The sequence below is a fragment of the Fundulus heteroclitus genome, chromosome 18 (genome assembly GCF_011125445.2).
Source record: "Fundulus heteroclitus isolate FHET01 chromosome 18, MU-UCD_Fhet_4.1, whole genome shotgun sequence".
NCBI lineage: Eukaryota > Metazoa > Chordata > Actinopteri > Cyprinodontiformes > Fundulidae > Fundulus > Fundulus heteroclitus.
This window is the reverse complement of record NC_046378.1, coordinates 1,228,240-1,252,982: the sequence shown is the minus strand read 5'-3', so window position 1 is coordinate 1,252,982 and position 24,743 is coordinate 1,228,240. Positions and strand designations below refer to the sequence as shown.

Below are 24,743 nucleotides of genomic sequence, written 5' to 3'. Positions count from 1 at the left end.
AAATTTAAATTAAGGAACATTATCCCGGATTGGAAAGATGTTAAATACACACTTTTATCCTGTTGTTCATATACTATTGATTTTACATCCATTTGATTAACAAAATATAAAAGAAGAAATACTGCCTATTTTGTCTGACGTTTAAGCCAGCATAAATGTACTAATTTTGTACAAGTAATTTAGTAGAAGTACATAATTATATATATTAAATAAACGTGAGCTCTTTAACTTGCAAAATGTGTCCACAGAACAGAAGCATTAAGAAAAGTTTATCCACGTAGAATGTATAATAATTGTAATAGTTTGATTTGTTAGGGTGGAAGGACAAAAGGAGCTGAGTGTTGAGTGCTGCTATAGCAAGGGGCGCCAGTTCTTGCTTTTAGTTTTGAGATTATTATTATTCCTTTGTGCATTTCCTTCTTTCAATAAGATAAAGATTTCCCATCATTGCATAGTAATTTTTTTCCTTTTTCCGTGTATATTTCTTCCCTGAGTTTGAGCAGAAACATGTTAACCGTGTTACCTTCTTCGGGAAGCTTTCTCTTGTGTAACAAGAGGAAAGTCCTCGCTACCAGTGAAGCTCCTATGTTTTAAAACCAAACCCAAACTCCTTTAAGCGCAGTGTCATACTTGTAACAGTAGATGGCGCAAGAGAACAACAATAGACTCTGAGTAAGTAGGCGTCGTTGAATTCCATCACCTCTTGGTGTCGCTGTTTCCTCGGATTTGTTTTATTCATAATCATTGTTATCTAAATTGTGGGCACACATTGAAACTAACAAAAACATTTTTTTTGTATTATTTTACAAACTTTCCTGCTCCATTAATCTTAGATCTTTATGCCAGATTGTTCTACAATGCACTGCAGTTTAGCAACAAGCATCTTATACGTTTCATAGGCTACTGAGAAACACAATTTCTGATTTTTAGAAGTTTATGTAAAGCTTTATTAGGTTCCAAATGAGATTAAGATCTGCGAAGTTTCCTGGCCATGGAGTCAAAACATGTTTTTTATTTTTTTTATTTTTTCTGAGTCACAAAGTTATCACTTGGGATCCAGCAGGATGTTTGGGACCTGTTTTTTTGTGGAAGTGTTTTTTAATAAAAAATAAATTGTGTTGACCACACATGAGTGGTGTCATGGAGCTTCACTCCCAGCATGGACTGATGGCAGCATTCACCCTTTCCTCCCCGGACAGTCCTTTTTCCTGCTGTCCTGAACAACCTGAGGAGGCCTATGATGGATGGCGACCTGTCCAGGACCTGCCCTGCATCTCACCCAATAATGAATGAATAAATAAACGAATAGCTGGCTGGCTCGCTGGCCGAGCTGACTGATTGACTTTCTGCACTCACTCTGCCTTTGATGTTTGTCCTGCCCTTGACACCGGTGAGCATCTAAAAGGTTTCTCCTGCTGCCATTCCTGAGTGAGCTTTGCATTGGTGGCAACTCAACGCCTTAACCGAATTCTCTTCAGGAAACAGTGTTGGCAGCATTTAAAGTTTTTTAGGCACATTGAGGCTTTCAGCACAGCAGTTGAATCTCTCTCTTGAAGATCTTGGGGTTCCCACAAAAGTTGGATTTGGGGTCATCTTACAAGCAGCAATAGTCTTGCCTCTGAAACCTTTATGTGTGTTTTCGTAGAAGTTACCGTGGTTGACAAAAGATAAATGTTTTCCAGCACAGTTCTTCGTATCCAGTTAGAATGAAATAGATTTCAGCTGCCCTGCCCTCATAAACACGTTTCTGTAAGCTGACCACTTTTTACTGGTCATCCTTTCACATAATCACAAAACCATTTAGTGGCAGGAATAGTGCATATGAGTTTTTTTATGATAATTGTAATACATTTCGTTAACTTCCACCTGATCACTTTTTATAGCAATCTAGACTACAGGGCCCATTTAGTTAAATATTTTAACTGACGTTGCTAGTGGTGATCAGTTCACATTTTCCCGGCTCCTTTCTTTATATCTGTCATTGTGATGTTCCCAAGTCTCCTTAGCATCCTTGACACTGACCTCTGTGTCGGATGTGGCCATCTACTGCAGAGAAAATCCATTCAACAGCGTGAGGTATGGTTGGCAAAAAAAATCAGAAACTTGGAAAATCATAGCTAGCAAGTATTGCCTTCAAAACGCTTCTTTGTTTGAAATATATCAGCACTGCACGCATTGATAATGCCGCACTAGACTTAATGAAAATAAGCACCACAAAAACCCATCAGGAAAGTTTCTGAAAACGAAGGCGACGTTTGCACTCACATGACTTCACCTTTGTTCACATGTCAACAGCTTGAAAGTGTTTCTAAGCTGTAGAACATATTTTAACTGATGTGTTCCGTTGAGTTTCCCAACATGATAACTGTAAAAAGTCACAGTGGGAAGAAAGAGCCTACAGGTTTGTTGTGTGTGCTTTTCTTGTACACTATCAACATACTGAGATTTGTTGCAGTTTCTTATTGGTTTCTGACGCCGTCAGTTCCTCTGATTGTTTATCCCTCTGGTTCTGGAGCGGTGGCGACGCAGGGAGGAGGAGATGCTCCAGCTGCTGACTCACGCTGCGCGGCAACACTATGATTTGGAGAGTTAAAGCAGCGCTGGCGCTCAGGTTTCATTTGACACCAACCGCCGGTTTTGAGCCCAGCTATAAAGCTCAGCAGCCGAAGAGGATCGTGTCCAGAGTGGAAGCGGTACAGGATGGGTGAGAAGTTGGGAGGAGGCACGCCTGCAGAAGTTTAGTAAGGACGCGCGAGTGGAGCGCGGTGCCATCACTCACACAAGCTCGCTTTACGCAGAGATGGCTGGAGCTGCTGGTTTGCTGCTCGTTTTCACGCAATTCACACTTCATTTGACATTAACATCATGCATGGAGGTGGATTTCTGCGTACCTGTCCGCATTGACCACCAGGTGCGCGAAAAGCATGCGCACCGACGGGTGGAGCAGATGGATGGGAAGCATGTTGTTTTCAGACTGAGCGCATTCAGTCAGGAGTTTTACCTGCACCTCGCATCGGATTCTAGTTTCCTCGCAGCCGGCAGCGGATCTGCAGCATCCAACACTTCGGCTGACCTCAGGGGATGCTTCTTCTCCGGTGACGTGAACGCAGACCCGGACTCCTTTGTGGCGGTTAGCCTGTGCAGGGGTCTGCAGGGCGGCTTCTCTTATAATGGCATGGAGTATTTCATCACTACAAGACCAGAAGACGCCGCAGCTGCGTCTGGATACGGCAACGTTTTGGAAATAACGCATATAATCAGCCGCCGAATGATTGCGCCACATTCAGGGGCCAACTTCACCAGCAGGTGTGGAGTCACGTCACGGAGCAACTTCAGCGTTTCCCTGGACAAATACAAACACCTCAATCAGCTGGACCCTGATGGCTTCACAGAAAACGTCCTGAAATACCTGGGGAGGTCCAAAAGGTTCGCTTCTATCCCCCGCTTTGTGGAGGTGCTGGTAGTGGCAGATCAGTCCATGGCTGCATTCCACGGGGATGACCTAAAGCATTACCTTCTGACCCTGATGTCAGTAGCAGCCAGACTCTACAAGCACCCCAGCATACTTAACTCCATAAACATAGTGGTGGTGGGCTTCATGGTGATAAATGAAGCTGACAAGGGACCAAAGGTTTCCAGCAATGCTGCCTTAACCCTGCGCAACTTCTGCTCCTGGCAGAAGAAGTTGAATAAAGCCAGTGATAAGCACCCAGAGTACTGGGACACCGCCATCCTGTTCACCAAACAGGTGGGTACAAGACAAGTGGGTTAGGTTTTAACCCCTCAGTGTTTCACTGACTGCTACTTTCCTTCGGCTGTCACATCCTTTAGTGCTCGATCATATAAAGCTGCACCATTTGCATCCGTTGTATGTTCTTGGTCTGAATCTTATCTTATATTCACGACCCCTCCCTCTGCAGATTTTTGTGTTTATGTTTCGTGTCCAAATGCCTGATGAAATGAATGTGGAATTTTGTATTCCCTCACAGATGTTCATGCTTTTTCTTCTTTTTTTTCAGTTTCAGTTTAGGAACTCACCCTCTAACTGGCCTCCTGATCATTTCTCCTCTACAAGTTAAAAAACTGCTGTGTAAAAATTCCTCTTTGGCTCATTTTACCAACCCAGTCGTCATTTAAATATGGCTGACTTAACACTGCTGGTTGGGTTGTAAGTTTGAGTCAGCATAGGTTAGGTATAGACTCAACTCAAAATGGGTTAAACTTAAAGTAGTTAAGGCTTTCATAAGGGTAGGACAAAAACAAACAAACACAAACAACCCGGCAAAATGTGTTGTATTTAGATTAAAATAAAAAAAACAATTATCTGTTTTTTTATATCTGCTTTATCTTTTCAGGGTCAATGGTCAATAACAAAGTAAACCTGAAACCAGTCTATCACAGGGCAACATAGAGACAGGCAGAGCTAATAGCTAGGTACACACACCTAAGATTGGCTAATTAAGCTAGTGGGCAGTGAAAACCCATAGGGAGAAAATGTAAATGCCACACATAACAGCTCCAGGCAGGATCCAACATTCTTGCTGTGATGCTACAGTTTGTCACACCGAAGGACTTTATTTCATTTTGTCAAATTCTGCATTTCAAAAATGATCTCAGAATGTCCAATAAAAACAATTTTATATGTATATTAAGGCATGTTGACAGTTGCATTTGGATAACAATATACTCAGTATTAACAAAAAACTGCCGGTCCATGTTGACTTTATCAGCAGCTGTAAATAGTGAGCACTAGCTTGCAGTAACCACTTTGCAGTTAGTGCACCGACGCTGTCTTAGGTAAACAAACTGGTTCTGATTATCACAGCCTACTGACGTTAACATTATTACTCACTAGCATTTTACTACCTGACCAGTTCTTATTTCATCACTAGACCCAACAAACTGGGCCAAGTTTTCCTCACCCAATGCTTCAATAAAACCACCCGTCTGCCCAACAGCTAACTTTTCTTTCTTTATGAGTCTCGACAAAAGGGCACATTTTTTCCATGTAATTCTGTTTGTGTGCGATAGCCACTCTCTATGTGAGTCTTTGACACCTTTAAAGTGATCAAAACATGTAAAACCAATATATTTGGAATATTAACAACTTCCTTGATATGCCGTGGCTGTTGTAGGATCACTATCTTGGCTAATACATTTATCCGGGTCACAGCTGTCAGTGCATCCCATGGGGCCCACACTGTTGTGAACTCTGTCTTATATATCTTCCCCCTCAGTGAATAACTTCCCCTTGTGTTTTTTTCTTGCTTGTAAGTGCCATCTGCTTTCAGTTAAGTAGTCTTTACTTTGGTTTATCTGATAGCGAAATACAAATTCAGGTAAAGGGTAGAAAGATAGAGAACACTTCCAATAATAGGAAAAAAAACCTCCTTATTTACCCTGGAGGTTGAACTGTGTGACACATTCAGGAATGGTGTCATTGTGCTTACGGAGCACAATGTGTGCATCTGCTGTGTTGGAAAACTCTTTCAGCATGTTATGAAATGCAGGAGGGGTGTTGTACACATGTTTGGCAGAGGCTCCCTCTGGCATCTCTGCCTCATTGTGACACTAAGTCAACAGGTTCATCAGCAGCTTCGTTTTTGTATTAGCTTCAGCAGCAATGACTGCGATGGACTGGCGACTTGTCGAGGGTGTACCCCGCCTCTCGCTCAATGACCGCTGGATACTTCCTCTCCGACCCTGCACGCATAAGTGGATATAGATAATGGATGGATGAATAGATGGATAGCAGCAATGTCAAGAGCAGACAGGAAGTTAAGATAGAGCCAGAAATATAATAGGGACTAAACATTCAAACTAAACAGTGAAACTGAGAGATACAGGGTAGTAAAACACCGGAGAACAATGGCTGATAATAATCAGCGCTACATCATCAGTGGGACTTATAGGGTAGTGCTTTGAGGTAAATGTGCTTAGAACATTAAGATAAACAATAATTCTGCTTATTGTAACGATAGACAAATACAGAATTTTTCAAAAGTAATCATACACACTCTACTTTTCAAATTACAGGTATAAACTAGTGTATCCCATTCTGTAAAGAGGTTTCTTAAGCACATTAGTGACCAAACAACATCATGAAGGGCAAGGAACACAACAGACAGGTCAAGGAGAAGATTGTGGAGAGGTTTTAAGCAGGGTTATGTTCTAAAATAATATCCCAAGCTTTGAACATTCCCCAGAGCTTTGTTCAATCCATCATCCGAACATGGAGAGTTTGGTGTAGCTGCATACCCACCAGGACATGGTCATCAACCTAAACTGACAGGCTGGGCAAGGAAAGCATTAATCAGAGAAGAAACCAACTGGCCCATGGTAACTTTGGAGGAGATGTAGAGAGCATCAGTGATGGGGAAATGTGATGACTGGCCAACTATTAGTTGGGTAGTCCACAAATTGAATGTTAATGATAGTGTGAAAATAACAGAGTTATTGCTGAAAGAATGTCCCCTTTTGCAGTTTGTGTCACGTAGAGGACACAACAAAGTTGTGGAAGAAGTTGCTCTGGCCTGCATTCAACCAAAACCAAACTTTTTTGGTAACAATGTGCCAATGAGGGTTTCGGACGTTGTAGGAACACATTTCTTACTAGCTGCAAACAGAATAGTTCAATGAAAATGTGGCTGGAAATTCATGTGAATGTGGTGAATGTAGTTATAAGAGCTTCAGAGTTTATGTAAAAAAAAAAAAAACATATGTTAAAGCAACAAAATGAAATTCTGACATATCGATCTCTGTCATCAGGATCTCTGTGGAGCCACGACCTGTGATACGCTTGGGATGGCTGACGTTGGGACCATGTGTGATCCTAGGAGAAGTTGTTCTGTCATTGAGGACGATGGGTTACCCTCTGCTTTCACAACTGCTCATGAGCTTGGTAAGACAGCTGTTTGTGGAGGAGGCGGAGCACATATTTTTAAACACAAGGTACTACAAATTTGGCCACTGACATACACTTGCTTTGTGAGTAACTGGGGTATCACTCAGACAAGGTTCTGGAGAGCTTTATTTCACCAAATTATGTAATTCATCCACCTGATAATTAATTCTGTTTCTCAGATTATTAGCAGCCTCCTGATCTTACAGAGCAACTCTAAGGTGTTTGTATACTAAAAAGCTTACTTTCAAACAACATCACTTTCTGTGGCACTGACTACAAAAGGCAAATTGGAAAGCTGAAAACAATTGACGTGAGTTTATGAGCTAAAATGTTCACGCCTGAGGTTTTTTTGTCAAGGGTTTCCAAAGTTTTGATGAATGAGGGCCATTTTGCTGTCAAAAGCCATACAGGAATATCTATCTAAATCTTTATCTATATATATATATATCTATATCTATCTATCTATATCTATATCTATATATCTATATCTATATCTATATCTATATATATATATATATATATATATATATATATATATATATATATATATATATATATATATATGTATATATATATATATATATATATATATATGTATACACACATATATATATATATATATATGCTATAAATAACATGCAAAATATTTCAGCACATAATTTCCTAGTACTTGATACTGTTAGTACATCCACTGACTGTAAAATTACCTGTGAAATGTTTTCACACAGCCAGAAAACTGCTTGTTGTTGCAACCAAATCCTATGGGATTCTGTGAGAGTAGGGAGTAGCAAGATGGCGGCCAGTGACTTCAGTCTTTCGGGCAAATCAGCAATCCAGTAAATAAATGACTTGATTGAGCCTTACTTCTTAAAACTGGCAGCTGATTTCATAGCAGAGCCACTGTCGATTGTTTTTAATCTTTCAATTGAAAACAAGAACATCCCATCTATTTGGAAATCTGCTTTTGTCCTTCCTTTATTAAAAGGAGGTGATCCATCAGTTTTTATCAATTATAGGCCAGTTTTAAATGTATGTGTTTTGTTCAAAATTCTGGAGTCTCTTGTTTGTGATCAATTGAAATATGAAAGGCTTTCCAAATATCAATCAGGTTTAAGAAAAAACACAGCACTATCACTGCTACTATAAAGGTGATAAACTATATAATTGTAGCACTTGATGAAAAACAGTACTGTGCTTTACTCTTTATTGATCTTTCAAAAGTTTTGACACTGTAGACCACGGTATTTTGAAACGCAGGCTACTTCTCATTGGACTGTCAGAGCATGTGGTTGCTTTGTTTTCAAACTATTTAGAATACAGGTCCCAGTGTATAAAACGTGAGGGCCTTTGTTCTGAATGTGTTACTATTCACAAGGGTGTGCCACAAGGATCTGTTCTGGGGGCCCTCTTATTTATCTTGTACATCACCAATGTTGAACAAAATTTCTCTGATGCTAATATGCATTTTTATGCTGATGATACAATTATTTATTGCTTTGGATCATCTCTTGACACGGTTGTTAATTCCCTACAGAAAGCCTTTGCTGCTGTACAGTGTTCATTTATTTATTTATTTTGAAGTTTTTCACGGCACTAGTGGCTCGTTTTTTTTTGTACAGTGGGCTGACAGGAAAGGGGATAATGGTATTAATTTATTAATCTTAAATTATTTCTTAATGCTGACAAGACAAAGTTAATATTTTCAAATCATAAGAAGGTGCCTCAAACTCTAGCAGTAGTGTCAACTCTGGAGGGAAATGTCATTGAAGCGGTACATGAATATAAATACCTTGAAATTGCAATTGATGACTCCTTCACCGACCTGTCCAGGGTGTACCCCGCCTCTCACCTAGTGAACACTGGAGATAGGCACCAGCAACCCCCGCGACCCCATGAGGGATAAAGCGGTTTGGAAAATGGATGGATGGATGGACTCCTTCACCTTCAAACCTTTTATTGATGAACTTGTGAAGAAATTAAAACTTAAATTGGGTTCGTAATAAGACATGTTTTTCTTTTGGAGTGATAAAGCGCCTCGTCTCTGCCACGTTTTTATCTGTCTTAGGTTATGGTGACCTTTTTTATAAGAATGCTACTTCTTCATGTCTTCAAATGTTGGACTCTCTTCACCATGCTTCATTGAGGTTCATCACAAACTGTAGAGCCATGACACATCACTGTGACCTGTACTCTCGGGTGGGATGGCCTTCCCTCTCTACGAGGAGGCAGTGTCATTGGTACACCCTTCTTGGATTGCTGCCCTCTTATATTTGTACCTTACTTACACAGAAAAGCATGGCCTCTTATGCCATGAGATCCAACGATCAGCTGTTGCTCACGGTTCCTTCTGGCCACACAGAGCTAGTAGAAAGCCTTTATCTACTCAGCTCCTTGTGCGTGGAATTTTTTACAAAGAGACTGGAAGTTGGCTGAGTTTCAGGCTCAAATGCTTTTAAGTTGAAAATGAGAGAATTTCAGACGGCTTCAGTTATCTGTAATTGTGTTATAAATTATTTTTTATGTACCTGTGATTTAATCTAATGTATATTTGTTTAATGTGTATCTTTGCTGCCTCTTAGCCAGGACTCCTTTGAAAAAGAGGTTATTAATCTCAATGGGATTTTTTTCTGGTTAAATAATGGTTAAATAAAAAAAAAGTTTCCCTATCCTCACCACCGGTGGCCCATTGGTGAGGAAGTCACTGTTCCAGGAGCAGAGCAGTGCAGATAATCCCAGTTTGCCCAGTTTCAGGGACAACATATCTGGGAGCATGGTGTTGAAGGCAATGCTGAAGTACACAAATAGCATCCTAACATAGTTGTTAGGATGCTGTAGAATGAGACAGAGCAATGCGTGCAAAGAATCTGTTTATGGTGTCGTGGAGAGCTGGGTCCTTGCTGAGCTGCTAATAACGGGGCTTATAATCTGTGATGGTCCTGATGCCTCTCCACATGTTACATGGGTTTTTGCTCTTGCACTGCTTGCACCTGTGCTTTGCCTTCTGGATGCCCTTTTTCAGCTCACTTGTAGTGCAACTGTAGGCCAGTCTATCCCCTGACTTGTATGCTGCTTTCTGGGTCTTCATACCCATGGATTCTGGCTAGGAAACATTTAGATTTTCTTCGTGGGTAGGACAGCATTAGTGCAACAGAGAATATAGGACAGCTCAGATGATGTGTATTCGCCCATGGGATATAAATCGGAGTAGCAGCAACCCTGTATAGAATTTGCTAGAGACACATCGACTCCGCAGAAGAAAGCAAGAAGGTGCATTAGATAAGCTGAGACAGTGGGGTTTCCATACTCTGCTCCCTTTTATGTACCTGTGGATTGACCGCTCTTTTGCCAACAAAACAGATTAACAGCATCTCCTCAACAGAACTAACCTGAGTTCTGCAGATCTGCCGCCTTTTTTTTTTTTTTTTTTTTTTTTATCAAGTCCTGGCTCATCGAGCACATTGCAGACAGCACAATTCACTTAGTGGAATTTGATCCTTTCCTGGCAGACTGCGCAACGGAGCTCAAGGAAAAACCATGAGGAAGAGGACTCTGTCTCTCTATAAGCAAAGGGTGGTCTACAGATGTCACAATGTTAAAGAAACCATGCGGGCTTCATATTCAGACATTACTTATTAACTGTGAATCCTTTTGTTCATGCCGGTAGTTTTCCTCATTTGTTCTGGTCACTTTTTCCTTTCCACCTCATGCCAGTGTTAAAGAGGCATTGCTTTATCTAGCCGACTGGATAACTAATGTCGAGGAAAAACATTCACACTCCTTGCTCATTGTTCTTGTGAACTTTGACAGGGCAAACCTTAGCAATGGACTTCCAAAGTACCGGCAGCACATTGAGTATCCACCATGGACACTAACATGCTGGACCACTGCTACACTATATTAAAGGATGCAGAGCACTTTGTCCTCCCATGCACTGTGACATCTTACCTCAGTTTCTGTGAGGATGTGTGTGTACAGACTAACCAAACACCCTCGATCGGAGCAAAACTCAGGCAGCTTCATCAGACCAAAGAGGAGGCCTTGAGAAGTAGGAACAGAGTCCTGTGCAACCATCCCAGTAACACATTAGAAAGCAGCCAAAAGCTGCTATGCTGAAAAGCCAGGAAGAATAGCCAGCAACTCCCCAAAAAGTGTGGAGAAGCCTGCGAACACTTACTAACTATAGGAGCCCAGCCCCCACCTCTGCTGGATACCCCACCCAACTGCCATGCTCTCAACCCTCCCCTCCGACCTCCATATGCATCCATAATTTAGAGGATGTGCACCATCAGGAAGGCTCCTGGCCATGTGTCCATCCCGGTGACCATTTCTGGGATCCACTATATCCCCGGGAAACCAACTTTGTCACCATCATAAAGAAATGGCCAGCAGATTATTTACATTTCTTTTCAGACAAAAGGATAAGATTTTCTTATGCAACTTGCTCTTGTTTTTAAGTCATTTTATTAGCTTGTTTATTTGAGTCAAATGTTGTAATTACTTGTAAGGCAAGGCATACAAGTTTATTTGTATTGCACATTTAAGTAACAAGACAATTCAAAGTGCTGTACATGATCACAAAAAAGAAAACGTTACAGAGGAAAAAAACATTGCAGTGGAGTAGTAGCAGCAGGTCAAGATATAAGACAAGTTGGACTTCAAAGTTTAACATTCATTTTCAAAGGCAACTTCTCATGTTTGGTAGTAGTCTGAACCACATGCAGAACACAGATAGAAGGCAGATAGTTTTAGCGACATTTATTTACACAGCTTGACAGATCATATAAAAACGTTGGCGAAGCTCGAGGAGGCCTCGGACGGACCCGAACGGGATCGGATCTGCGAGAGGGAGAAGAAGAGATTTTAACTGAGAAACGGAGCAGGAAAGTGAGAGGGGAAACTGATGCTTACTACCAGGTTCACAAAACCTATCCAGGGGGAGCGGAGCGTGAAGAGGAACCCAGCGGTGGGGTCACACTATCCGGCAGATGATTGAGCGACAGGAGGGCGGCTGATGGCGGAGAGGAGCCAGAGCAGCCACCGAGGGAGGGAACAAGGAACGTCGTCTGCCAGAAGTCTCAGGTAAAGGTGTTCAGGGGAGTGGTAGTGGCCTGAATGAGGAAACGCTCTGAGTGGAATCAGAGGCTGGCACCTGGAGCACAAAAAGGAGCAGTAAGCAGCAAACAATGAGAGGCTGTCATCTGACAGTGGCCACAGAAGCATACCACGGGAGGTATGTTAACACACTGGCGACTTCTGGCTCTCAGATCGCTCCCTTTAACTCCCAGCCCTCAGCGCTGCAACGAGCTGCAGGTGTGAGGCACGCCCACCTGTCAGCTGCAAGTCATCTGTGGAAGGAGGAGAGGGAAAACACAATAAAAAAAGGGCAGATCTGCTTACCCCACCGCTGAGCCCTGACACAACTCTAAACAAAGATTTTTTTTACCTTGATTTAAAGGAATTCAGCACTTTTACGGTGTTCAAGGAGTTTGTCCCTGCTAAGTGGCGGTAGAGGCAGACCATCCGCTATTACCATATAACATAGAAAGGATTCCTGGATCAATGTGTGCTTCTGTGCTTTTTTGTGTCTCTGCTCTGTCTTCTCTAACCCCCAGTCGGTCGAGGCAGATGCCCGTTCATACTGAGCCTGGTTCTGCTGAATGGGGAGTTTTCCTCTCCACTGTCGCTTCATGCTAGCTCAGTATGAGGGATTGGTGCAAAGCCATGGACAATGCAGACGATTCTCCACTGTGGCTCTACGCTCTTTCAGGAGGAGTGAATGTTGCTTGTCAAGACTTGTTGCAATCTACAGGGTTTCCTTAGAGAGGAAACTTTTTTGACCAATCTGAATGATTTGATTGAATTTGACTTTGTAAAGTGCCTTGAGATGACATGTGTTGTGAATTGGTGCTATATAAATAAAATTTTATTGAGTTGAATAAACTTGTACTCGGTTTGCTTTTTGTGACTCTTATGTTCAAAGTATACAGTGAGAGCAGTGGAGTTACAATAATTGACTAACACTGAAGCTAACCACTAACCAAGCCGCTGAGCTAACCAGATACATAAACACTAGAAGTGTGCATGTGCAGCCAGAAAGCGGAAACTAAGAGCAGGACCAAAACTCTGACAAATCCCTGCCATTCAGACGGAACGGCAGAGATCGGTTAGAGTTTATACAGGCCTGCAGCTCCCACAGAGATTGATTTTTAATCTCCTTTTTCTGAATACACAATGCATTGACTACTGTCAGGATGGAAAGACCATTTTACCCAGTATAACAAAAAGTGTTTCTTAACAGGATTACCAACTACAGCTTTATGTAGGGGCCGACCCAGTTTTCTAGAAGCTCTAAAACAATAGAGCGATCAACTATGTTGAATGCTGCACTGAGGTTCAATGATACCAGCACTGTGGTTCTTCCACAGTCTGCATTTATACAGATATCATTAAACTTCTTGACAATGGCAGTCTCTGTACTGTGGTACAGAACCCTGACTGGAAGATGTGGCAGGTGATTATTAAGAAGGTGTTTAATTACTGAAACACAGTGTTTTCAATAATCTTACTGATAAAGGGGAGATTTGAGATGGGACTGTATGCTGATAATTGCTGTTTTAGGGACTGGGGGAATACACCTGACAGAAGGGACATGTTTGTTATTCAAATCAAGTCAGTCATTATGACAGGCAAAGCATTCTTAAAGAAAGTTCTAGGTAGAACATCAAGACAGCAGGAGGAGAAAACTTAGTAGGTTTACGATTTCTTCTAAGCATTTGTAGCTTATCTGGCTCAATTGGGACATTTTGTCAAAATCGTTTTTTGTTCGAGGCACCTTGGGCACTGAACTTGGTATGGATGCCCCTCTAATCTTTTGGATTTTGTCAGTAAAGTTAGCAAATTCTGGTGGAGTGGAGTTCAGATGCCACAGACACAGGAGGGTCTGTAAAGTTTCGCCCATGGGATATACCTGCGCCTCTGTTACTAACTAATCTAAAGTTAGCAGTTAGTAGAAAGGCAAAAAATAAAAGTTAAAATAAATACCAGAGTAAACATTGCACAATTATTGGTAATATGGCATAGCCTATTCAGGTAAACGAGGTGAAATGTTCAAGTTAAACAGTGGAAAAACACCAGCCTATTTACAGAACAATATGACATGATATGTAATATGCATGATAGTACAGGAGCATGTTGAAGTAGCTAAGGTGTGTGCAAATGTACCTTAGCATAGACAATGGACATTTAACCAACTATTAGTGAGGAGGTTTGTATTCATTTGAGGCTGTATGACCCCATAATTAAGACCCTTTGGGAAAAAAAAATTCCTGATACATTTAAATTTAAGTACCTAATTATGGTTTTGTAAAATCCATGAAGTTGTGTGCTGCAATAGCTCCAACATATCCTTAAAAGGCTATAATGAATATAACCTTGGTGGCAATGATGACTGGATGTAAATTACTGCTCATTCATTGCACTCAATAGTCTATGCGACAGCTTTATGGTCATTTTCAGCAACAGCTGCTTGAAAAGGTAGTTTAAAACAAAGCAGGACTTGTCCCTGAAACAGTATCCAAGAGAGGCACTATTGTCCCCCGTCCACATATATGTCCAGCAATTCCAGTTTCCTTTTCTAAACAATTCCGTTTATGACTGAACAAGTTAAACTCTCAGTTTAGATATATTTATATGAATATTAAACCTAAACATATTTAGAGAATGGGAATATTGGTTTAGCACATGAACCTAAGCCATGCTACATATCTTATTGTATTTCACTGCTGTCTGCTATATGTGTTGTGCTGCCTGGTAAAGATTAGTAAGAAATATTTGTACTTGTATTACTTTTCACCATACCCTCTTTGTATCTGCCCCAAAATTCCTGCTAATTGTGTTAAAGTGAAAACTGAGCTTTTTGTATCTGCCAAAGCCATGACCCTGTTGTTTCTGCTCCCACCCTATCCCTGCAGGCCATGTCTTCAACATGCCCCATGACAATGTGAAAGCATGTGAGGAGGTATTTGGGAAGCTAAAGGACAACCACATGATGTCTCCCACCCTGATTCAGATAGACAGGAGTCGGCCCTGGTCAGTCTGCAGCGCAGCCATCATTACTGAGTTCCTGGACAGAGGTCATGGTTAGTCAACACTTCCTCAATTTAATCCTGAACTCATTTTGTTCAGGCGTCATTATCCAGCTGTGAGCTGTTAGGTATTAAATCTTTGTCTACAAATTATTATTATTATTATTATTATTATTATTATTATTATTATTATTATTATTATTATTATTATTATTATTATTATTATTATTATTATTATTATGTTATTGTCATCATTATTATTATTATTATTATTATTATTATTATTATTATTATTATTATTATTATTATTATTATTATTATTATTGTTGTTGTTGTTGTTGTTGTTGTTGCTGTTGTTGTTATTGTATTAGGACATAACAATTAACCAGTTCTTGTCAGATTGCGAAACTCTAACCGCAAATGTAGAACAACATCCAAACAAAAATGAAGGCAAAATTGAAAAGCAGTGAGTGGAAGGTAAAGTACACCCTTGATAACATTTTTTAGATTTACATTCCCGCTCCTGGCGTTCTGTGTGCTGTCCAGTTAATGAAATCAAATGATGAAAGGCAGAGTTTTAGCACAGTGTACTGTGATGCATAGCATGAGTCGGAGACACAACTCAAAGAGAAACGGGGGCTACAATTTAGCAACTATTTCTTAATATTCAAGTCAGTCGATCTTGGTTGTCCATGACTGGGACTGGGACTGTGGCATCCATTCCATTTACCCAGTCTTCAGCTGTCGAAAAGATGGCATCAAATTTTATCATAAAATAGTTTAGCACTCAGAAAAGTTCAACTTGGTTCAGTTCAGTTTATGACAAACGCCATCTCAAGGAACTTTTCAGTTCGATCTAATCTCAATTCAGATCAATCCCACTAAGTCCAATGCAGTTTAATCAAAGCAGGCATATTTGAATTCAAGCCGAAGCATAATGCAGTATGCAAATTCAATTGATCAAATATAGCCAAGTGGTGAAATGTATTGAAGAAAGCCCAGACACTTGCATTCCACTCACTGACTTTCCAGCAATCCCTTTGTGAGAACATGTGGTGACAATGGAGACAAATATATTTATACTACAGGAGGAAAGCTCCAACAGAACTATGCTGGGTCTGGTTAAGAACAAAAAAAAGCTAGAACCTGACCTGCTACTTGACCTGCTAAAAGTCTGTGCAAAGTCTGTGGTGAGCTTTTGTATACTTGTGGTCAGATAACATTTTAGAACATGGTAAAGATCAAATTGTTTGCATTTTGTTCTGATGTGTGAAATGAAGATGTACACTTTTTTCAACGAATGCACATAAGTTTACCACTGATTTATTCTTAAATAAGGTCTAAGGGTTGCACTAAAGCCTAAATCATATTGTTAAATCTGAATATTATACCAGATCATTTGCAAAAAAAACACTCCTGGTATATATACACAACTTCCACAGCTTTCGCCTGACTGTTTGTAGCTCTTTTTGTTTGTCTCTGAAGGTGACTGCCTGCTGGACCAGCCTCAGAAGCAGCTCACTCTCCAGGACAGCCTGCCCGGCTCCAGCTACAGCCTGCATCGGCAGTGTGAGCTTGCCTTCGGCTCAGGCTCCAAACCCTGCCCCTACATGCAGCCCTGCACAAAGCTGTGGTGCACCGGGAATGCTCGTGGACAGCAGGTCTGTCAAACCCGGCACTTTCCCTGGGCTGACGGAACAAACTGCGGCTACGGCAAAGTGTGCTACCGAGGCGCCTGCGTTGATAACCGCAGCACAATGCACAACAAGGTGAGACAGAGGGGAAACAAAGCCCTGTCCCATTTTACATAAACGTTTTTATCAATGAGCAGTGAATCATGGTTCCTCTTCTGCCTTTCGACTAAGGTGGATGGCCGCTGGGGGAAGTGGGGTGCATTTGGAGACTGCTCGAGAAGTTGTGGTGGAGGTGTTCAGTTGGCAAAGAGGGAGTGTAATAATCCTGTCCCTGAGAATGGTGGAAAATACTGCTACGGCCTTCGCATAAAATACCGCTCATGTAACCTCATGCCTTGCCCTGAAACAGGTAAGCTCAAATTCAATTAGATTGGCTCTCTCTCTCCGTGTCATTTAAATGATTTATAAATTCAGAAAGTCCACCCTTTTTCTAGGGTTTTATGTATCTGGGCATTATGAAATTGATCCTTAGCAGGCTCTAAAATTACTTCGACCAAGTCAGAAGAGTCCAAAAGGACAAGCAGAGATGAAATATAAATAAACATTTCCCTTTATAGTCCCACAGAGGTGAAACTTTTCTCTGCGTTCAGAGCAGTGTGCAGCCAAACTGAGTGGTGCACAGGGAGCACTCTGTGGTCGAGGGTCTTGCTCAGGGACCCAGAGTGACAGACATTAAGAGTTTTGAACCACCGATCTTTGCTGCCTTTCCAAGACGCAAACACCCAGCTCCTTAACGTGACACAAATGTTTCCATCTAATCTAGCAAATTACTCTCAGTAAAAAAAATAATATGGAGACACAATTTACGGGATTTGTGGTGGTGAAGGACTATTTTGCTGTCACAGGACCCGGGCACATTGCAGGCAGGGAGTCAGTCATGAACTCCTCTTTAAGTTAAGTTCTATGAAGTCAAATTGGAGGATATCTTACTTACCGCCAAGGCGTGGTCAGTTTGGACCACTAACAAGACAGTGATCAAAGACGGCAGCAAATCTACATCAGAAAGCACAAAAAGGACGGAATCCTTTTGTTGCTATGGCTTTTCTGAAGGACAGTGATGCAGTTGGTAGCACTGTTGCCCTGTTGCCCTGCAGCAAGAAGGTCCAGGTGCTCCGGCGTCCTCTCACAGTCCAAAAATATGACCGTTAGGTTAATTGGTCTCTCTAAATTGCCCTTAGGTGTGAGTACATGATTGTCTGTCCTGTGTGTCTCTATCTTGGCCTGTGATGGACTGGCGATTAGTCCAGGGTATACCACATCTGTCACCCAATGACCGCTGGAGATAGGGATCAGCCCCACTGCGACCTTGCATGGATAGGCCAGTATAGATAATGGATGGATGGCTTTGTCAAAATCCTGCCTGTGCAGAATGCAAAGACAGAAGCAATGTTTGAAACAATGGTGGCCCAAAATTCTTTCACAATGATGTTAGAAAACTACTACTGAGGGTTCGTGGTTCTACAGGCTGTCTAGTCATAGGATGTACTAATGTTCTCCATTGTCAGTTTTCTCCTTTTGTCTTATCTTTTTTAACTAAATGTGGAATTTGTTGTACATTTTAGGTCAGATACAAATAATTTCAGAAGCTTATAAAGACAATTTTTTTTATGTCCTGATATAAGTACCTTATTGAAATGGGGTGTACTACTATACGGAAAAGTTGTTAGTAAATCAAGTCAAATGTTATGTCATTAAGGTATTTGCCCACTGGTTTCTTCAGTTTTTGTTTCTTTGTCACTCTTAAATTTTTCAGATCATGGTTATGTTCCATCTTACTTCAAAATGGCCCAGGTGACTCATGACGTAAAGAAATCTAATCCTGATGTAAATTAAACTAATGTAAATTACTCAATTTGTAACTTTAGTCCTATCTCCAAGCTGCCTTTTGTTAGTAAATTGGTCAAAAAAGTTGTGGAAGTCCAGCTCAGATCCTGGCTTTGTAGGCTTTAGATCTCCAATCATTTTGAGTTGGCTTTCTGAAGCCAACTGAGGCTGTTTGAGTAAAAGATAACCATGATCTCTGCTGATGCAGAAAAACCTTCTGTGTTGGTCCTACTTGATCTCAGCTCCATCTTTGAGTCTGTACACCATACAACTTTGTTAAGTAGGTCAAAGGTTCTGGCTGGCTTATCTGTGCATTAGGCTGGTTTTCATTACTGATGTGGCATTTTGAATATATATAAATGTAATAATGGATGGGGTTATTACTGGATATGAAACACCATCCATATAATGTCTTACATTCTAACAAGAAAAGCCCGGAATCTACAAGAAAAGCCAGTCATCCAAAGCTCACCAGCAAGTCCACTTCTAAATAGCAAGACAGTGAAACCAAATGAAGATTTTGGATTGGCCTAGTCAAAACCCACACCTAAATCTGAATGAGATGCTGCAGTATGAGCTCATCACGGTTTCATGTAAAAGACTCATTGCCAGTTCTTGCAAATGCTAGATGGCAGTTGCTGCTGCCAAGAGGGGCACAACCTTTTATGAATTTTAGGGGCGACTAATTTTTTCATCAGCCAGGCTGGTTTAGATAGTTTCTTTTCCTCAATAAGTTTCATATGAAAAGTGTATTTTGTACTTACTCAGATTATCTTTGTTGCAAAATAAAACTGTGTTGATTTAAAATAATTAAATGTGACAAACAAGCAAAAACAGAAAAAATAAGTGGAGGATAGTTTTCACAGCACTGTAGCCTGTATGCAGCTTGTGTTTCTAGCTTTAAGTATACCAAGTGTTTATGTGAGTAGATTCAAGTGACTTACTTGCATATTATAAAAGTAAATGCAGATATTAATTTCTATTTATTAGGTCAAGATCAAGGTGTGTAATTTTAGTAAAATTAAAATGAAGAAAATACTTAATTTAGTGCAGAATGAAATATTTATCAAATATTTATGTCTTATCCCACTCTTTAAGAAAGTTTATGACAAAGTTGAACAATGTTCTTAAAGAAAGCATCACGCTCATCTTGATTTTTACTGTTGCTGTTTTACTCTAAAATCTGCCCTGCTTCATCTGATTAGATGAATCAGTTTTCACTGTTAGAGCTATAAGTCAGCAATTGGTCTGTTTTTCATCTCCAGGCAAAAGTTTCCGTGAAGAGCAGTGTGAGACATTCAATGGCTTAAACCTCAACACCAGCAGACTGGGAGCCAGCGTAGTTTGGGTTCCCAAATATTCTGGCATCTCTCCCAAGGATAAATGCAAGCTCATCTGCCGGGCCAATGGAACTGGATACTTCTATGTTCTGTCACCAAAGGTTTGCACATGTCCATTTAAAAAGTTGTCCCATAACGTTTTACCTTAACGATGTGCACATTTATGAAACCAGGTGATTGAGACTTATTTGATTTTTTATATTTTCTCTCTAACAAAGTTGTTGGATTGTAAAGGATTTTACATTATCTGTTAAAAAGAGTTTGAGACCAATTGATCATAGTCTTAATTTTTTATCCCATAAAAACGGGATATATTTAAGAGGATTCTGTGACTTTTGAGAGTTCACGATACTAGTAAATTATAATTTATCTGCTGTAATGAGACTCTGCTGATATTTTCTAGCTGCTATGCAAATAATTGGGAACTTTGAATGCATCATATTGAGCAGTGCTTCCAGCTTTCATTGTACTGCTATTAATCCTAATCAAGTACCACACCACATTGGACTTTATCTCAAAGCTAAGACCAGGAATTAAATTATGAAGAATAGTGTGCATATCAACTATTAGACTTCCAAATGCAGTCAGAACTCCAAGCAGGGAGACACACAGGCTAGAGTCACTTCACCGCTGTGCTTTGTCAGTACAATTTACGCAATCAGCAAGGAAACAGGATTGTTGTAAAAACACTAGCACTGTATACTTTACACATCCTCTCAGTTTTCAGTCATGTGTCTTTACGCAGGAAGACTAAAACAATGTTAAACTTCTTGAGCAGAATGCAGACCATAATATGAAGTGATCTGAATGTGGCAGGTTGTAGATGGGACGCCTTGCTCCCCTGACACCTCGGCGGTGTGCGTTCAGGGAAAATGCATCAAGGCCGGTTGCGACGGCAAGCTGGATTCTAACAAGAAGTTTGACAAGTGTGGAGTGTGTGGCGGGGACAACCAGGGCTGCAAGAAGGTCTCAGGAATGTTCACAAAGCCTGTGTAAGTATCCCACTTACACAAATTTTTACTGTGCAATTTTACTCAAACCCCCCGAACTCTGGTATCCTTGAATATAATCCAGTGCAACCGATTGCCTTCAGGTGTCACCAAAATAGTAAATAATGTTAAATAATCTGTTATTTTATCTGACTATCAATGCAGGTGTTTTATGAAGGGCTCAGAAGACTGTTAGACAACATTAGTGAACAAGCAGCAGAATGAAGACCAGGGAACACAGCATACAGGACAGGGATATAGTTGTGGAGAAGTTTAAAAGGGGGTGTGGCAGAAGTTCTTAATCTGAAAACTGAAAGAGTAAGGCACAAATGCTTTTAAACTGACAGGCTTGTCAAGGACAACATTAATTAGAGAAGCAGTCAGAAGAAGCCTGCATGTCTTTTGACAACTATAACAAATGACGTGACTGGTTGAGACAGTGACATGTTTGTTCACCCAGTAATAGTGATGGGGGTATTGTTAAAGTAATACAGAGCCCCTACTGCGTGACACTGAATTATGGCCATCCAAGACATCCTGCAACAGCTGTGATTTCAAATCACAAGTGATTTCAAATAACAAGTCACAAATGTCTATACTCCCATCTTACTTGCATGTCTGACTTTTATTTGAATGGCTCAGGAAGGCATGACACCATAGGGAAATAACACATTGCTCTGCAACACCTTTAACACATTTTGATTCCCAAGCCAGGCTCGCACAGATTTTATTATACATGTCAGAAATCCCGTCACACAAGTACAACAGCTCCAGCCAACCATGTCACATATATAAGATATGATATGATATGATATGATATGATATGATATGATATGATATGATATGATATGGTACAATAAGAATTCCTTTATTGTCCCGCAGTGGGGAAATTTGGGTGTGACAGTGGGAAACACACAGACAGTTACACACAACATTTAGCAATGAAAAAGGAAAAAGGAACAAACCAGACTAATGTAAAATTATCTCTAAAGAAACACTAAGAGTTGAAGATAAAAGTAAATACCAGAGTAAATGAATATAAATATTCAACAGTGGAAAAGACTATATCCTCTTTGCCTACACAATGCTGTGAAATGCAATGTGCTAGATAGTGCAGCAGCATCCTGAAGTAGCTAAGGCATGTGAGATTATAAAGTATAACAGCAGCTGGAGTGAAGGACCTGCGGAAACGCTCCTTAGAGCATCTGAGATACAGCAGTCTGTTACTGAAAGAGCTCTCTAGCTCTGCACCAGCTCTATGCATGGGGGGGGAGACATTGTCCATCAGTGATGGATTCCTTCTGTTTCCTACCACCACTGGGTCCAGGGGGAATCACAGGACAGAGCTGGCTCTCCTAATAACTTTATCCAGCCACTTCCTCTCAGCTACAGATAAGCTGCTGCTCCAACAAACCACACCAAAGAAGATGACTGATGCCACCAAAGAGTCAAAGAAGGTCTTCAGAAGTGTCCCTTGCACTCCAAAAGACCTCAGTCTCCTCAGGAAGTAGAGTCTGTTCTGTCCTTCCTTGTAAAGAGCATCAGTATTGTCCAGTCTAGTTTGTTGTACGCCTCACTTCTACTGAATCTATGCAACTAAAATATTGCAGCAATGAACCTAAAATAATCTCACACCACTTTATCCTGATACTTTACTTACCTTGGGATGCTTCAAACTAAAGTGAAAACAATGGCATCACTTCTGTCTGATTAATTTGGCTAGTCAGTATATGACATCTTCGGGATACTCATATAGAATTGACATATTATTCCTATTTGTTCGGATAATTATAAAAAAAAAATTATTTTATTTTTTTGCTCTTTCAAGATATACTTAAAGTAATTCACCCCATGATGACATTCCACACCACTGATCCCAAGATGCATCTGTTGTTAAGAACGGTACACATCAAAATGAGATGTGTCCCGTTCTTCAAATATGTGACAGGACTTGATGTTCAGCAAAATTCCCGCTTGTTCGTACACGGCAAGATAGGAAACAGTCTGTAAGCAGCTTTGGCACCAGTTTCTTAAGGTGCTGTTTTTTTGGAATACCATCATCTGAGACAGTCAACATTCTTTACTCCTATGTTGTTCTTAGCAAGAAGTGTGTTTGTGCCAAGCTCTGCTCAACATGACCTGTTTATTTTCTGTACCGAATGTCCAGATTTCAACAGATAAAATTGTAAACAATAAAATATTCCCCTACCACTCAGGGTTGAGTGCCTATAGCAAACCTTGCCATTTGGCTTAGATCACTTGAAGCCTTCACACAGATAACATCTACTCTAACTCAAACCATTTATTCTTTTATTTTTCAGCAGTATATCTTTTTTTTTTTTAAAAGTTATATTTAAAATGTCCTCTCTTGTTCTTCAGTAACGGCTACAACTTTGTTGTGGCACTGCCCATTGGAGCCTCCAACATTGACATCCGCCAACGGGGATACAGAGGAATGGTCAGTGATGAAAACTACCTAGCTGTGAAGAATCGCCATGGTAAATACCTCTTGAATGGCAACTACGTGGTGTCAGCTGCAGAGCGGGACCTGCTGCTTAAAGGAAGCCTGCTGCGCTACAGTGGCACTTCCACATCTGTGGAGATTCTCCAGGCTACCAGACCTTTGCAAGAGCCTTTAACTGTGGAGGTGCTCTCTGTGGGAAAGATGACTCCTCCCAGGATCCGCTACTCCTTTTACATCTCAAAGGAGCGTAAAGAGGAGAAGACTCATCGGAAAGAGGAGAAAAGCCAAAAATCACAGAACAGTGTCTTGACTGATGACAAAAACAACGTAATTAAAAATGAAGTGATGGCGAAGAGACCTGTTAGTCACTGGGTCACAGCAGGATGGGATTCATGCTCAGTGACTTGTGGGAATGGTCTGCAGAAGAGGCTGGTCCACTGCCAGAGCACAGAAGGACATCTTGCTACAGATTGTGACAGTGCTAAAAGACCTGCAGCAGTAAGAGCGTGCGGGGATCCATGTCCCATGTGGAATGTAGGAACCTGGTCTCAGTGCTCTAAGTCCTGTGGAAAAGGCTTTAAAAGACGTCCAGTACGCTGCATTACGGAGAATGGCCTTAATCTGCCGAGAAACCACTGCTCTGGAAAGAGGAAACCTCAGGAATTGGATCTTTGCAACTTGAAACCATGCTAGTGCCAAACAGACTAAGGGGGCTTACTGAATCTAGTGTATCTTTCTCCATAACCTTTACCATGATGATTCCAATGTTAGGAGCAAAAACTCTTGAATACTGTGCTGGGGTTTATGACACACCATTGTCTTAAAAGACATTGTTTACTAAAGTCAAAAACGGTCAAACCCATCTGGCAAAGGTTACCATTTACATTAGTCTACCTCCGTCTGAACCTATCAGGATAACACCTGCACGAGTATGAGTGCTCTTTTGATGCATGTCATACATATTGCTATTTGTTGTCCAGCTGGCAAAGTGAGTGCTGTTCAAGGACATCTCTTTTTGCATCAGCAGTTAGACATGCCAAAATGTCTGTGTTTCACACCAGATTAGACAGTTCAGCAAGACATCAAAACTCTATCTTTATGTTAAGATTTATTGTTTTTGTGCCTGATATTCAGAATAAAAAGTAGTATGAGATTAAAAGAGCTGGTGTAACAGAGAGAGAGAGAGGCGATTCAAATACAGGAAACATGTAAATAATTGGTTTTATCATCAGAGGCAGTTGATAATCCTGTTCAGAAACACTTTTTGTTACACTAGGTAAAATGGTCCTTTCATCCTGAAAGTATTCAGTACAGTATGTATTCAAAAAAGGAGGTTAAAAATATTATCTCCCAGTGTACGCACACGTTCTTTGTTAGTTTCCGCTTGTTGGCTGCACATGCGCACTTCTAGTGTTTATGTATCCAGTTAGCTTAGCAGTTAGCT

The 24,743-nt window shown here is 40.7% G+C and overlaps 1 protein-coding gene across 1 annotated transcript; it reads left to right on the top strand.

The window, feature by feature from the left end:
* The first annotated feature begins 2,561 nt into the window (after window positions 1-2,561).
* LOC105919555 (A disintegrin and metalloproteinase with thrombospondin motifs 15) lies at window positions 2,562-24,743 on the top strand. Its single transcript, XM_012854885.3, has 8 exons — window positions 2,562-3,748; window positions 6,769-6,901; window positions 14,875-15,042; window positions 16,474-16,757; window positions 16,854-17,031; window positions 19,772-19,947; window positions 20,663-20,838; window positions 23,215-24,743. Exons 1-8 carry the CDS (start codon window positions 2,801-2,803, stop codon window positions 23,990-23,992), a joined length of 2,841 nt encoding a protein of 946 aa, XP_012710339.2. The 5' UTR covers window positions 2,562-2,800; the 3' UTR covers window positions 23,993-24,743.